This window comes from Lycium barbarum, chromosome 3 (assembly GCF_019175385.1).
Source record: "Lycium barbarum isolate Lr01 chromosome 3, ASM1917538v2, whole genome shotgun sequence".
NCBI lineage: Eukaryota > Viridiplantae > Streptophyta > Magnoliopsida > Solanales > Solanaceae > Lycium > Lycium barbarum.
Window position 1 is genome coordinate 48,936,934 of NC_083339.1, and position 16,817 is coordinate 48,953,750.

General features: G+C 35.3%; 1 protein-coding gene across 1 annotated transcript; it reads right to left on the reverse strand.

Moving 5' to 3' along the window:
- Nucleotides 1-305: 305 nt before the first annotated feature.
- LOC132630793 (uncharacterized) lies at nt 306-1,127 on the reverse strand. Its single transcript, XM_060346390.1, has one exon. The coding sequence runs from the start codon at nt 1,125-1,127 to the stop codon at nt 306-308; it is 822 nt and encodes a 273-aa protein (XP_060202373.1).
- Nucleotides 1,128-16,817: the final 15,690 nt, after the last annotated feature.

Consider the following 16,817-nt stretch of genomic DNA (forward strand, 5'->3'; position numbering starts at 1 on the left):
CCGGGTACCCGTCGCGGCCCTAGCTGGGTCATGACAATATATCAAGTTTTCAGCATCATCTCTAATGCAGAAAGCAGTTGAACTCAGTCCTAGATTGCCCTTAGAGGCCCCATCTGTAATGCACTTGAACCCGCCTGCATCAGGACACTTCCATTGCACCATCTTATATCTCACTTTAGGCTTGTAATCCTCTAAATATTTCACTATCTGAGGCCAATCATATGGAATATTTCTCAGCCAAGAATATAATGTCTTCACCAGTTGTTGCAAATTGTAGTTGATCCCATTTATCACCTTTATTTTATTCATCTTAACCTCATGCATGATAGTATTTCTTCTCTTCCATAGTTGCTAACATATGAATGCTGGCGCAGCCTGCATAACTGACTTGAGCTTTGTAGGACTTGCATATACCACCATTGTACTATTGTCTGATGAATCTGTATCCTTGGATCAACTATCCCAACAGCAGCATTATAATATTGCCAGATTTCTGCTGTAAATTCACCTGTTAAGAATAAATGTTGAATTGTCTCCTCATGATGAGGGTTCAGAAAACATCTAAATCTAGATACAATACTAATATTCATTATCTTTAGTACATCATCAACAAGTAGTTTGAACTTCCACAATCTCCAAAGGAAGAAGGATATTTTGAATGTAACACCTTTGAACCACAATTTTGAAAAGTGAGCTGATGTTTGAGCCTTTTTTCTGAGCAAATTCCAAGCACTCCCTACAGTGAATTTTCCTATAGTACTAGCCATCCACCAGGCTTTATCTTTCTCCTCTGAATGCTCCACTATACTCAACTCTTCTAGAACACGATCACAAACATTAATGGGCAGCTTGTCATGTAATCTTTGTGCACCCCAGCCTTCTGCATTCATGAAGTATGATACCTCTTCAATGCTGGTATCAATCTGAAAGTCTGGAGGCATTTCCTGTTTGATTGAACCAAGTTTAGTCCAATTATCATCCCATACATCACATGCTCCATTTCTAGGTTCCCACCATATCTGTTGATCCACCTGATCCCTTGCTTCTATCATTCTTTTCCAAAACTGTGAACCACATTTCCACTGCACTTCTATTGGATTTATCTTCTTGCAATATTTATTCCACATGAAGGCTGACCGCAATGTATTTGATGTTCTAAATCTCCACCATAATTTGTCAAAAAAAGGCCTTAGATACATCATCTAGAGATCTGAATCCTAGTCCACCTTCTTCTTTTGGTAAACAAACCTTGTCCCATGAGGACCAATGCCTTCTTTTACCCTCTTCTTTAGTAATCCAATAAAACCTTGCAAAGATATTATGAAGCTCATTAATTGTATACTTTGTGGGAACAACAGCTGAAAGCATATATATAGGAATACTCTGAAACACATTATTGATGAGAACTGCTTTTCCACCAACAGAGAGCAATTTTCCTTTCCAATTTTGCAGCTTGTTTTTCACCTTCTTGATAAGGTCATTATAATATACATTTTCCCTCTTTGCATGAAATATGGGGCAACCCAAATACTTCGATGGAAACTGATCCCTTTTAAAGCCTGTAATCTGCTCCACCTGTTGAGACAGTACACCAGGAATTTTCTGATACATATAAAAGGCACTCTTGTCTTTATTGATTAGTTGGCCTAATATTACCTCATCATCCTGCAGAATCTTCATAATTCTCTTCAAGGACTCTCCTTCTGCAGATGCAAATATTATAGTATCATCTGCATAGGCTAGATGATTGATATTTTGACACCATTTAGGCATGACATATCCCACATACTCACCACTGTCAAACACTGCCTTTAAAGCTCTTGATAACACCTCTGTTGATAAGATGAACAATGCAGGTGAAAGTGGATCACCTTGTTTGACACCCTTGGTTGAATGGAAAATCCTTTGGCCTAACCATTGAGGAGGATGGAATACCAATTATTTGCAATAAGCCTCCATATCATGTCAATGAATTGATTAGCAAATCCCATTCTGCTGAGTACCTTTATCAAAAATGACCAAGATACTCTATCATAGGCCTTTGCCATGTCTAATTTGATCACTACATTTGCTGGTTTGCCCCTTTTTCTGATGTCTGTCACAATTTCTTGTGCCAAGAGAACATTCTCAATAATGCTTCTCCCTTGTACAAAGCCCGCTTGAATAGAGATCAACTTTGGTAACACAACTTCCAGTCTATCATGCACCACTCTTGACGTCACCTTGTTGATAAAATTACTTAAACTTATAAGTCTTAAGTCTGAGTAATTTTGAACCAATTCCTTCTTTAGTAGCAGAACAAGATTTGTATGAGTAACAGCCTTAGGAAAAGTATGACCCTGAAAGAAAGCTACCGCCATCTTGTATACATCCAAGCCAATAATATCCCAACAAGTATGCTAGAAAATTCCAAGAAAACCATCAGGTCCACTAGCACTTGATCCACTAAGGTTGAAAACAACATTTTTGATTTCATCAACACTAGGCATTTGACAAAGTAGATCATTTCTGTTTTGATTAATCAAAACAAGAATATGTGACAACAAATTTTGTCGTCTAACTGAATCTTCATGTGAAAATTGTTGTGCATAAAAGTGCACAGCCTCAGCTGCCATTTGGTCCTCATCCTCAATCCATGAACTATCTGAATTTTGAATTCTTTTGATCTGCAGCTTCTTCCTTCTTCCCTTCACTAGATTATGAAAAAATCTAGTATTCTTGTCACCATCTGCAAACCAATCCAGTCGTGATTTTTGTCTCCAGTACTCTTCTTCATAATGCAAGTATCTTTAAGTCTCAGCCTGAGCTTTCTGTAGAACCATTCTATTCAATTGAGTTGGATTCACTTCAAACAACTCTTCCTTTAATCTCACTATTTCCTCCCTTATGATCAGCTGCTTGAAGATATCACCAAAAACTTCCCTGCTCCATTTGGATAACACCCCTTTCAACTTTTTCATTTTGCATTTGAAGTTTACAAAAGAGTCCTTATGTTCCCAAATGGACCAATTCTGCCTAATTGTATCCAGGAAAGATGCATGCTCTATCCAAAATGAAAGAAATTTAAAGGCCTGAAATGATTCTGATGATTATCACCATAAGTGCACAAAAAGGAGCATGATCTAACCCAGTCCTTGCAAGATTTTCCACTTCAATATTTCCAAAGCTGTCAAGAAGATGAGAATTCACCAACATCCTATCCAGTCTTTCAAAGATACATTTTTCATATGCTCTTCCAATCCACCAAGTGAAGGGGTTTCCCTTAAAATTCATTTCTTCAAGTTCACAGGATGCAAAATGCAAACTCTTCTACATCCTGAGGTTGAATTGGATTACCCCCTATCTTTTCTTCATCATTCAAAATCACATGGAAGTTTCCTCCTATAAACTAAGAACAAGTCAAGGTATTGGAAAGATGATAAATATCCGCCCACAACTCCAGCCTTTCAGATGCATTACATTTAGCATATACTAAAGTTGTAATAATATGTTGATTCAACTCTTGTAAAAACAGCTTCAAAGTAATCTGTTAAGAGGAGTCCATCAAAACTTCCACTTCTATGTTATCAGCCACAAAGTACCAAATTTTACCATTATAGTTGGCATTAGCTAAGCACATTCCCAATCTCCTCCTATAATGGTTTATTGTCCTGACATGCTGAAAAAGGTTCCATAAGAGCAATCAAAAAGAATTTGTGATGTCTATTTAACATTTGTAACCTATGAAAGGCTTTTTGTGTCTTCACTGATCTAGTGTTCCAAATGAATGATTTTAACATCTTTTAACATTAGATTTAGCTGCCTTCCACTTTGGTACCACCCTGAGTGGAATTTGCTTGTCAATAGCATTCTTCTAGCCCTTATTGTTAGACTTGCTCTTTGGAGATACATCTGCCTGCCTGAGTATATTTTCCTTATTATGCTTAATGTTCTCCTCCTTGTTCTCTTTATGAAGATCTCTAACTTCTTCCTCTACTTCTATTACATCAATATTATGAGAGATCAGGTCATGTAACTCTTTGATTAGGGGAGGCTTTCTACAAAGTGTCACCTATTGGATCTCAGTATTGGTAACCACAAGTGCCCTTTCTTAAGAAGGAGGGTCTGGTGGATCAGCATCTTGCTCCACATTCATCTGCTCCTTCATCTTGTCCCCTCTAGAAACTGCAGAAGTTGCCTCTATGAAATCCTTCATTTGAACATTCTCCTGCACTTCTCCATATATTTGCAAAGGATCAGGAATTATCACTGAGGGGGAACCCTCTGTAGCCTCTTTTATTCTATCTGACCCTTTATCATCAACATTCACATCTTCATCATGTTCTGAGTGAACATCTTGTTTTTTAATCTCTTCATGCCCTGGAACCTCTGAATCATTCAAATCTGCTCTCTTATCTGTTGTATTGGTGCCACCAGGATCTCCTTTGGTTGTGCCTTCCACACTGTACTCTTTTCTAGGATCTCCTTCAGTATTACCTTCCACTCTATCATCCTGCTGAATTGTTCCTTCTTCTATTACCTTTTGCTCCACCTTATCAGCCCATGAAATATGCAGTTCTTCCTCTTGATCTGTCACCTTTTGAGTTGTTGTTTGTTGCATTAATCCTTGCTCATTATTAGTATCTTTACTTCCACTATTCTTTGTTGAACTTCTGTGCAACTTTGAATATTGTCATCCACCTTTGTTTGCTCCATGTTTGCATTGTTCAAACTAGTCTCCAAATGATTACTCTTACCATCTTTTTTGCCATTTGCATTTGAATTCCCCACTTTAACTTTGGATGTACTTGCACTTGATTGCTCACATTCTTCCACAGAATTTAAAACATCAAATTTGTTCTGCACAACCACTTGTACTTTTGAATCAGCATTATTCTTTGCATCAGCACTCTCAACCTTGCTTTCATCCACCTTATCAGAAGAGTTAGTTTTTGGAACAAATCTCATAATAGGATAATTCCTACCATGATATCATCTTCGTGCCTCATGCTTGCCTTTCTCCTGAACAATTTGTTCCTCCTGATTTCCTGTATTCTTCACCCCATTGTATGTGTTTATAATATCAACTTCTGCTGTTTTCTTCAATTCAAGGTGAAGGATTCTACACTCATCTCTAGAATGGCCTTGAATCTTACATTCAGTACAATATTTTGGTAAGAAATCATACTGAATTTTGACTTTCATCTTCCTGATCTCCTTTGTATCCTCATCCTCTATCTCTAACATCAGAAAATTAGGTCACTCAACAAGAAGATCTACCTGGACCTTGACTCTAGCACAACTAGGTCAAGTCTTGTTTATGGTTTCCATGTCCAGCTGCAATGACCTTCCAATAGCAAAAGCCATAGTAAACAAAGATTCTTTGACAAAGAAAGTGGGTAACAAGTTTGGAAAAGAAATCCATGTCATTCCCTGAGATGTTTCTTCATCCACTTTGAACTTAGAATCATAGATAAGGGGTCTCATCTGATAAGTAAAACCATCTTTAGCCTTCAAATAATATGCACCTTTGGACATAAGATTAATAAAATCTTCCATCAGTGAGCATCTGATCAAAACATGTCTTGGCCTAATTAAACCAACCTTACAATCTCCTTTTACTCCACATTGTGATGGTATAATCTTGCGTAGTTCTTCCAAATCAGGCCATCCATGAGAAAACTTTCCTATCACTGCATGTTGAAGGTCTTCCAATATCTCCATTAGTTTGATTTCAGCCTCAGTCCACTTCACCATTGGAATACCATCAACGTATGTTAGTTTCTTCCTAGGAATGGGATCACATTGCTGCTTTGTTGTTGTAAAAACTTCCTCACTACCCGTTAAAGAATGAGCAAAACTTTTTGAAGAAGTAGGGTTTATAGTAGGGTTTGGTTGAGATGAAGATAAAGGGGATAGTTTGGATTGAGGTAGTGGTGGAAATATGATTGAGGAGGTTAGAGGGAGAGGTTGGCCAGCCGCCGACGACGGCTGACCAGTGGCCGTAGTGGCCATGATACAGCTAGGTTAGGGTTTGTAGTATGGTTTGCATGAAAATTTTAGGAGAGAGAAAAAAAATCTTTTTAGCCGTTAACAAACCCGTAGCCTTTGTGTTGTTTATGTAAAAATAGAAAAACAAACCTTGTTTGATGCTTTTTGGGGCGGGTTTGAGAGTTCTAGTTTAGCTAAAAGCTTGTTTTTAGCAATTAAGCGCTTAATTTTTTTTTAAAAAACACACACACACACACACACATATTCGCTAGCCGGAAGGAGACTCGAACTTGGGTGAGTGCTTCACACGAAAGGCGCTTAACGAACAAGCATCCATGGAACACTTTTTGCTTAGCAATGTCATTTTATAATATCTTATATTTATTATGGATTTTCGGATTATATACACCTATATATATATTTATTAAAATTTTCGACGAAGCCGTGTCTAATGACATCCTTTGCCATAGGGTGAGTCCGCCCCTGCGGCAATACCCACTAGTAAATGACCCAATTAACCCAAAACAAAGGGTCAACTATATACAGTAGGGGCAGAGCCAGTAAGGGGCAAGGTTTTTTTTTATATATTTTTCAACTGCCTTAATAAAAATTCTGGCTCCGCCACTGACTAGAGACCCCCACTTACTATATAAAAGATTTTTTCCCTTATTTCCCCAAGTAAATGTTCGCCCCTTTCAGAAGAGGACCTTGAAATGGAGATCAAACTTGTTTTTTAAGTTTTTATACTTGTTTCCCTTTTTAATCCTGTAGATAGGATAAGTTACACCTAACTTTATATTGATTGTTTGAAATGCTTTCGTGTATAGAACTAACAGCATTCATGTTTGGCTTTATTATATTTATCACAAGTTTATGCAGAGTTACTTTTTATCTGTATCTTTAAAATTGGAATATTATGCAAAAAATCACGGAAGATAAGAGGCACAAAGCAATTATAATCAATGAATTTCACATCTCAGAAAACATATTTTATAGCATATTTTTATCTCCTCCCTTGACAAATATTACGATAATAACTCTTAAGCGTTATGGTCTAACTACTGCCAATAATTCTTCAAGCTCTAGAGAAACTTTCAAGTCCTCTTTTGAAAGAAGCGAAAATTTGCCCGGGAAAATAAATGAAAAGATCTTTTAGATTTATACAAATGTCTCTTTTTAAGGCCACAATTTAAATTGTGTTCTTACTTCAAAAAGTCGCGAAATTATTCGGAAAGAAAATTATCTAATGTAGCTTCTTTTTTTGGGTAAATATCTAATGTAGCCAATTATACTTGAAAATTACACTTTATACCGGTATTTCTAAATAATTACAAAACACTGCTATATTTTAAATCGTAAAGCAGATATATATTGATATGTGTATCTCTAAATTGTATGCACAATTTTTGTAAGCGCGTGCATACTGTGTATATGCCATTAGTGTATATACAATGTATCAGTATATATACATTTGTTTGAAAGGAAAATACTATTATGTTTTGGAAAAAAAATCGCTATTTCTCGCAAAAGGGGCACGTATAATCCTACTTATGAAATTTTCCCTAAATATATCCCTTGGAAAAATACCCGTTCAACATAATAAATAAAATATTAGATTATCGTCTAACGTTTGCAATAACTTATAAAATTTTAGACAATGGTCAAACGTTTTCTTAAAAACATTTCAATTTGCTCAAAAGAGATCTCTAGATCAGGATCTAAAAAATCTATCAATTAAGAGAAATAAATAAAGACATTTACTAAATAATTGTCCTAAAAAAAACAACCGACGAAAATTTCATGATCTTTTTATATAGTTGACCCATTTGTTCTACGTTTGGGTCATTAACCAGTGGGTTATGGGTCAGAATTAATTCTTATTTTTTTTTGTGCGGATTGTCCATCAAAGACACTAGTCTTTAATTTTGTCCCTCAAATTGGTGATCTTTAATTTTTGTCATTCGCCTAATACCTCGAGGTTCTGAGTTCGAATCCTAGCTCAGTAAAAAAAAAATGAAATTTTGCAAGGCAGAAGTTTATAGCAAAGTTAGGTCTATTCGGGCAAAAATTAGGCCTTAAGGCAAACATTTACCTAAAATTAGGCCTTAAGGCAAATCTCTGTCTTAAGGCCTAACGTTTTCCCAAAATTAGGCCTATTCGAGCAAAAGTTAAGCCTTAAGGCAGAGGTATGTAAATGTTATAGCCCGTATATTGTGCGTTTGGAAATTCTAAAGTCGCCGTGGAAAGTTGAGGACGAGACTATCTTCAAAAAGGGTTGTAATGTGCAAATTGGTTATAAATATTATTCATGAATATTATTGCATGGAAATGTTGAGAAGGGTTGAGGGTGAAAAAGAAAATTCGTAAAATGGTTTACGGAAATATTGCGGAAAGAATAAGGGCAAAAGGAGAAAATCCGCAAAACGATCAATGGAAATAATGTGGGAACTTAGGGGAAACATGGTAATTTCACAAGGCATGCATAAAAGGCCACATTGGCCGAAAATGGAAGGGAAATTGTGCATGTGGTCAAAGCTTGCATGGCAAGACTAATTAAGTCATCTTTTTTTAAAAAAAATTCAAGAAAGCTCTAGAAAAAAAAAATGGAAAAAGAAGAGAAAACTCTAGAGAGGGGCATGTGCCCCTCACATGCCTCTATAATTATATATATATATACATGTAAGTCTTGAAAGAACAAGACAATCCATCATTTTAAGCTCTAGAAAATTCAAGAGAAAGGGAGAGAATAAGAGAGGGAGAGAAACGGCCAAGAGGGGCTGGCCGAGCCAGCCCCTAGTTGTGATCATGGAGAAATTATTTTCTTCATGCTTTCATACTAATTGGAGGGTCCTCTTCGACGTGGAGTAGTTGTTGGAGTGAGAAAACCATTCGTTTTGAAAAGAGATGCTCCTAGCCGTATGAAAGAATAGAGTGGAGAAGGTAAGATTCAATCCTTTCTTGTATGTTTTATGGGTGTTGAAACATGCTGTTATGTCTTGGAATAGATGAAACTCATGAAAATAAGGATGTTATGTGTGTTGGCCGAATGCATGGGAATATGTAGAAAGATGAAATGATTTTTACTTAGTAGTTTGATTATTGTTGTGTGCAAAGTAGAGAAATGGATGAACTATATGAAAGTATGTGTGTTGGATGTGTGGCCGTGAAATATATATATAGTTTATGGCCGTGTATGGTATGTGTAATGTTGTGTGGAAGATTGAGTTAATGTAGCATGTTGTTGTTGTTATAATGTGTAGAGATGGATGAAATTGTATGAAAATATGTAAGAAGTTGTTGTGGCCGAGAATGGCATTGTTTGGTAAGTTGTAGTAAATTGATGTAATTTGATATTATGGTTGCCGTTGCTATAGATTATGCGACCTAGAATGAATGGTGTGGTTGAAGTTAAAGGTTTCGGATGAAATAGTATGTTGATTAAGTCGTTGGAATATTGCGTGAAATGAATTGAATGTTGGAATGTATGTCGAATGGAATGTTAATGTTGTTGATAAGAATTGTTGGTATTGTTGATAGTTTGGCCGGGTTGAATTCCCGGGATTGTTGTTGATTAGAATTGGCCAAGTTGAACTTGGTGGGATGGCATATTTACAGGGGAAATGCTGCCGAAATTTCGGCAGACAAAGTGTTACTTCAAAGAATTAACTTCTAAAGGCTCTAATCAAGTTTTGGTAAACATGACCAATTTGTAGATTTTGGCGGATTTGGAACGTGAATTTCGAGTCGCATAAGAAGCAGAAAAGGTATGTAAGGCTTCACCCTTCCTTCTATGGCATGTCTTAGACGTAATATGTTGGATAAGAACCTCGGGGACTCTTCTACCCTCCAGAATCCGCACTTAAAGTCTCCCATTTTTCCTTCAGTAGGATTGAATTGAAAATGTTACCAAATGTTTGAAAACTCCCTAACAGCTAGAAATTGCACCAATGAGACCCGACTACCATAAAACCCTCACAAGTAACGCCATGACATGTAATATATGTAAATTTGGTACGCCGCCTCATTTGATCCGAGGTGGGCTCACGGTTTCCCGGATTTACCTTTTTACTCCGCTTGACTTACTTTGATGCTGAATCCAAAAGAAACCTTCGATCCTTATTCCATTACCAAACGACAAGTACTATACCTATCCCAACGAGAATACTTCTATGACGATAATGATAACGATGACGTCAGAAAAGAGAATATGCCTATGATAAGTACGACAAGAATGATTCCACGAATAAGAGTCTTGAGCTAAGAATCCAATGTGAATATGAAAGTGTTGTACTAGTTTCTAAAAGACTTCAAAGCATATGAATTGACGGTTATAATGCCAATGATCTTATTCTGTGTCTCCTCTTAAAGCTATTTTCCGTTGATAGTCTCGCTTATAATTATCGTTCCTTCAAGGTGAGACAAGTGACCCGATTATTCCATAATGTAATCGGAGGGTTTCGACCTTACGTCACTCCGATGGACACATGACTTTCTTTGGGCTCTCATGCATGCCAATTGTATGACATATGAATATGAATGTGAATGTGTATATGTATATGTATATGGGGAAGGGGAAGGGCCACTGTTATATCACCACCTGATTCAGCTGGATTTCGTCCCGGACGCGGGATGCCCGGACGCGGGATAGGGGAGAGCCGGATACGGCGTCTGTATTTGTGACATATATATAATATGTTGGGACACTGTTGGGGAGGGGGGTGGGAGAGCCGATGTACTCGGCGTCTGTGAATGTAAATGAAGGACACCGTTTTCTGAAATGTTCTGTTTTCTGTATATGTAAATAAGAAACACCGTTTTTCTGAAAAAGAAACTAAGCATGCATGACATCTGCAGAAAGGCAATCGTATGTACAGGTTACATCTGTCCCAGGATAAGCTCCATATGTCTATTCTGTCATTATTCATTCTGCATATTCCTTTATTATGTTACTATCCATGCTTTACATACTCAGTACATTGCTCGTACTGACCCCTCTTCTTCGGGGGCTGCGTTCATGCCGCGCAGGTACACCAGATGAGCCACAGTTACCATAGAAGATGTTCCAGCGGAGTTGGCGAACTCCCTTTGTCCCGAAGAATTGCCAAGTCCAAGTATATACTATGATGTTTTGTTCTACGTTAGAGACTTTGCAGACAGAGTCATGGGTACTGGGTGGTCAGTCTGTAAGCAGCCGATATGTTATTACGCTTCATGTCACGAGTCTTACATGATGTCGGAGTTTACTTATGGAAAACAAAATATTGGAGAGCTTACTATGTATTTCTTTCTTTACTGATTCCGGAGTTTATATATGTAACAAGAGTCAGCGGGTTCGCTCGGCTCCGGATATGGGGTCGGGTGCCCATCACACCCTAGTAAAGTCGGGGTGTGACAGTAAAATTCTAACTAAGTTAAAAAAAAAATTGTCTTAAGGCAAAGTTTTGCTTTATGCCTGAAGGCAAAATTCTACATATAAGGCAGAGTTTTGCCTTATGGTGAAGGCAAAACTCTATCTCAAGGTAGAGTTTGAAACTCTGCCTTGCGAATCCAAACTCCACCTTGCGACTTTTTTTTTAATTTTTGACTGAGCGGAGGTTCAAACCTGAAACCAAGGAATTTTTACCGAAGGACAAAAATCAAAGACCACCAATTTGAGGGACAAAAATTAAAGACCAGTGCCTTTGAAGGGAAATCGCGCAAATTACCCAAATTAATTTAGTTTTTGGGCCTGTTCTAGTCATTTTTTTGGTGGAAACAAGTGGCTTATCCGTTAAGAGTATTTTGGTAAAAATTAGATGGGAAAGTTAGTATGGAAATGACGTGTGGTGTCTGTAAAAGTGTTTGGTCTTGAATTTTTTCCCACTAAGCAAAATCTTTTTAAAATAATGACCTTCACTTGAAAAAATTCTTTGGTAAGAATTTTTGTTGCCCACCAGGCATAAGTTTTAACTTTTGCCTATAAGGCAGAATTTGTGGTCAATTGAGCAGTTCACTATCTAGCAATATCTTGAACTCCTGGCTTATAGTCAAGCGCTAAAAGTTATGCCCAATGGGCAACAAATTGCCTATAAGGCATGACTTGTGGTCAATAGCAAGTTCGTTAAACTAATTTATGTCCAAAACTTATGTCTGATGGACAATAAAAGCTTTGCCTAACAAATTTTCTGAAGCGGAGGTTATATTTTCAAAAAATTATTATATGGGGCCAAAAAATCAAGACCAGTGAACTTAACCCAAAGTTAGTTTTCAGGCTTGTTATGAGTTTTTAGCCTCCGTTTGAAAAGTAATAAAAACATAACCACATTTTAATGTGAAATAAAATTCAAAACAAGAATCCCTACTTAAAAAACATGGAAGAACTTATAGGGGTTGTTTGGTATGATGTATAATGAAAATAATCATGGTATATAATTCGATATAATCAATGTATAACTTATATATATATATATATATATATATATATATATAGAGAGAGAGAGAGAGAGAGAGAGAGAGAGAGAGAGATCAAGTACCAAAAGAACAAACTCACCTTTATCTTTTTCCTAGAAACCAATGAAGGTCTAACATCTAAGGATATAATTGTAAATTCATTACTTTACAGTTTAAAAAATAAATAAATATTTTAAAAGATATCTTGTATATTTAATTTTAGTGCAACGAATCAAACACCTAACAAGAAATAATTTTTATATTACTAGTCTCACTATAACTAATCTCTACATAACCAAGCTATCCATTATAATTCCCGTATAACTATGCATCATACCAAACGACCCCATAAAGGTTTGAATTCCAGGAATTTTTCCCTTAATTTCGAGTTTATAAAAGTTTGAACCCGATGAATCATTCTTTGGTACTGAACTTATAAAAGTTTGGACCCCATGAATCGTTCCTTGGTTTTGAAACTCCTGCAATTTTTTTGAAACCATGAATCATTCCTTGACTTTGAAAACTCTATAAAAAATTTGAACCCCATGAATTATTTCTTGGTCTTGAACTTATAACGGTTTGAACCCCATGTATCGTTGCTAGGGTTTGGAACTCCAACAAAAAATTTTAACCTCATGAATCGTTCATTGAGTTCCACTTATCAATCATTCGAATTCCAACATGAAGTTGTTTTGTGTTTTAGTTGTAGATATTTTTTTTTGGAACGGGAAAAGAATGACTAATTGTTAATATAATTTTTGTAGTAGTGGCCAATATTTAATAGCTAAAAGTGGTTAATTACCCACCTTGTTCGTGATTTTGCAGGAAAAGTGGTATATAAGTTAAGTGATCTTATGGACACAAAAATAAGATAAGTGATTTTACTAGATAATTTCATAAAGTTGAGCGAGATCCTTATTTTTTCAATAAAGACCATGAATTGAGATTTGAACTCATAATGTTATGGTTCAAATTGTGTAGTCTAGACACTTCCCTTGTCAAAATAACATTATTTTAAGCATGAAATTAAAGGGCCATTTACTTTTTAGGTCGTGAAAGATTTAAATTCAGAGCCAGTAATTAGTTGCTGTGATTTTGGTGGGTAAAATGATTAAGCTTTAGCTAACTACCATTCCTACACTTGACAACACTTAGTAGGTGTTTGGCCATAATTATTCACTTTATTCCGGATTTTGTTTTCACTTTTCGGCGTTTGGCCATAAGAATTCCGAATACAACTTGGAATACCAAAACATTTTTCAAAAGTTTTCACATTTTTACAACTATATTTCACCAAAAACTACAATTTCAAAAACTATGACCAAACACAACTCCAACTCCAACTCCAAAAATTCCAAAAAAAAAAAGTTTTTTTTTTTGTTGCTATGGACAAACGGGGCCTTAAGTAGCTGGATCCCAAGGTATTCCTTCATGGGTACCTAAAATCGTCGTCTATTTAATTAATTAAGCACAATTACAATGTTTTGTAGTATCTGATTGGTCTCAAAAGAAATCCTACAGAGATAGTATTTAGCTACGTACTAGCTAGAGTTTTGCTACTCTTCCCATCCCAATTCAAATGACCCTTTTCTGAAATGAAGTTTCTATGGTCTCTACAAATGTTTTCAATAAAATAATGTTAAAATGTGCACTTAGCGATCCATTTCTCTGAAAGCTGAAAAAATTATTTGTTGACAAGCCACATGCAAGAAATTATTCGTGTGATTTTAAGTCGAACTTTTCTGAAATATCAAAATGGCCTTTTCTTCAAGAAGTAAACTTTACCAAATTTTGTGGTTTTTTTTTTAATAATAACCTAACTTTGGCAACTATAGAAGCATGATAATTTCAAAACCTTAGTATTGGTGTTGTTAATGTCAATTTTTGTATAAGTAATACTGATATTAATCGTTGTATTAGATTTAATTTTACAACCAAACATTGTACTAAAACATTATACCAATATTATTCTACCTAATACTACCAAACTACCCCTATATTCTTGCCTTAGCAAGTAGTACTAGTATATTCATTCTCATGACAATCTTAACTTTTTTAACTAAATTTAATCCACAGAGTTTTTTTTTCTATCTTCTTTCTTGCTTTCTCTATTAATTTACAAAGTGTAGAAATATATCTGCAAATATGATGATTGGTTAAGAAGAAACGTTACGAAAGGAAAATGACCATCACGTGACATCTCCATGAATGCTTAGGCAATGTCTCTCTATGCGATCAATTATTCCATATGCTTCTCGACCAGTGCACAGTAACACTGCAGCCTCCTAATCAATAATCAATATACTAATTTGTCATTTATTTATACAAGCCTAAAGTGTTTACTATATTTTTTAGATTTGAGGATCGATAGGCTAAGCTATATTGTGCTAATTAACATGCCATTCTAAGTGGGGACTTCATGTTTACGCCGGAGTAATCCCCTAATAATGTTTAGATCCCAAAGAGTCAAAAGTTGTTGGCTATCTAATCTAGGTTAAGAGATAACGGTCACAAAATATAAAAGGTGTAACATGCAACCTCTTTTGACTTTTTGGTTAATTGAATTTGAAAAAGGTTCGGGACCTCTTGTTTGTACCCAATTATTTTTACCTTCAAGGATATCTATTTTATATAATCTTGTGTTATTTGTGGAATCTCGAGACAAACTATGTACTACAACTTTAATTTTTAATTATTAAAATTAAATTGTTTAGTTTGATATAAACACTAAATGCAAGTAAGTTTTTAAGCATAAACTATCTCAAAATTTGTTCTTGGTATGGTGTCTATAAACATCCAAATGATATGGTGCAGCGGATGGGGTTGTTCCTCCCTTAACCAGGAGTTTCGGATTCGAGCCCTGGGTATGAAATCTTTGGCAGGGAGCACTTTTTTCGAATGGGTCCTACGCGGCGCGAATCCAAATTTAATCAGACTCCAATGAGAATACCTCCAATGAGAATATCGAACAGTGAATGAGAAATTTAAAAAATATGGCGTCTATAAAACTTACTTACTTGTATAATACTTTAATAATCCATCACAAACTCTCTCTGCAAAGTTTGCATTACAATGAATTAATATTTCTTTTGTTAATTGAGAAATAGTTGTTTTTTTATGGAACTATCATCGGATTAATAATACGGAAAGAAAAGTAATAAAAGAATGATGCTCCGTCCATGCAGTTTAATGTTATGTTCTTATGTCGGTTTTATTGGAAAATGCAAATCTATTGTGACGAATAGTATTTTTTTTAAAAATGAAATGAACATATATAATACTCCCTCAGTTCATTTTTACTCGTCAAGTTTGGACTTTACTTATCCTTTAAAAGATAATAATTGATATGAATATTTTACCATGATATTCATATTAATTGATGTTTAGTCTTAAGTCTTGAAAATGATTTGGGGTATAAGTAATTAATGTTCTGGGTAAAACATGAAAAAAAAAATCTCTTGATATGCTCAAAATAAGTGAAAATATATTTTTACTATAGTGAACAAGTAAAAGTGAACAGATGAGAGTATTAGACTTAGTAGAAGAAGTATGTTAGGAAATTTGAGACGATTTGAAAAGAAGTATCTAATATGAAAAAGAAAAAAATTGGCTCAAATGACTTGATATCTATTATAAACCATTTGTCAAGTTGTATTTTGGATGTATTATTAATGATCATATAATTAGAAGTGTATATTGTATGACTTGATTTAAAGTGATAAATACAACTTGCACTTGCAAGTTGTATCCTAGTTGTACCAAGTTGTAGAGCAACTTGTATATGTTGTAGGTTTAGAGACAAAACTCTTCTATAAATAGGGAGCTTTGTTTTCTCATTTGTAACACCAAGAAAAGTGGTAATACAATCTCTCCCTCCTCTCTACAAAGTTATTGGTTTGCTTCTCTTATTTATTTCCAATTATATATAGTTTTATAACACGTTATAAGCACGAGACTCTGCCACCATGAGCATTTCCTTTAAAAAGATGCTAAGACGCTATCATTAACGTCCTTTAATGTTGATGGTATGGTGGCTTTATAAGATTGTTTGGAACTGTTCCAGCAAGCTAGAGCCATGATCTTCGTAATTGAAAGTCTACAACTATAGAACAAATGGAATTGTCATCATTAAGAGTTTGACATAAAAGGTTAGTATTTCCTTTATACCTTATGTCTTTTGCTACTAATGGCCGTTGATACCTCAAATTCGTAATTAGAGATATGTAATTCTCTACATTATATGTATATTTCAATTTGCTCCTGAAGTAGCAATATCGTAACAAGATTATAAAGTGGATAATATGATAGGTCCACTTAATATCCAACAAATTTTGCAAGAAATATGTGATCACCAGAAGTGACAATATTTTTCAAGTCTCGTTATGACTAAATTCATTTATGCAGACCACCAAAAGTGG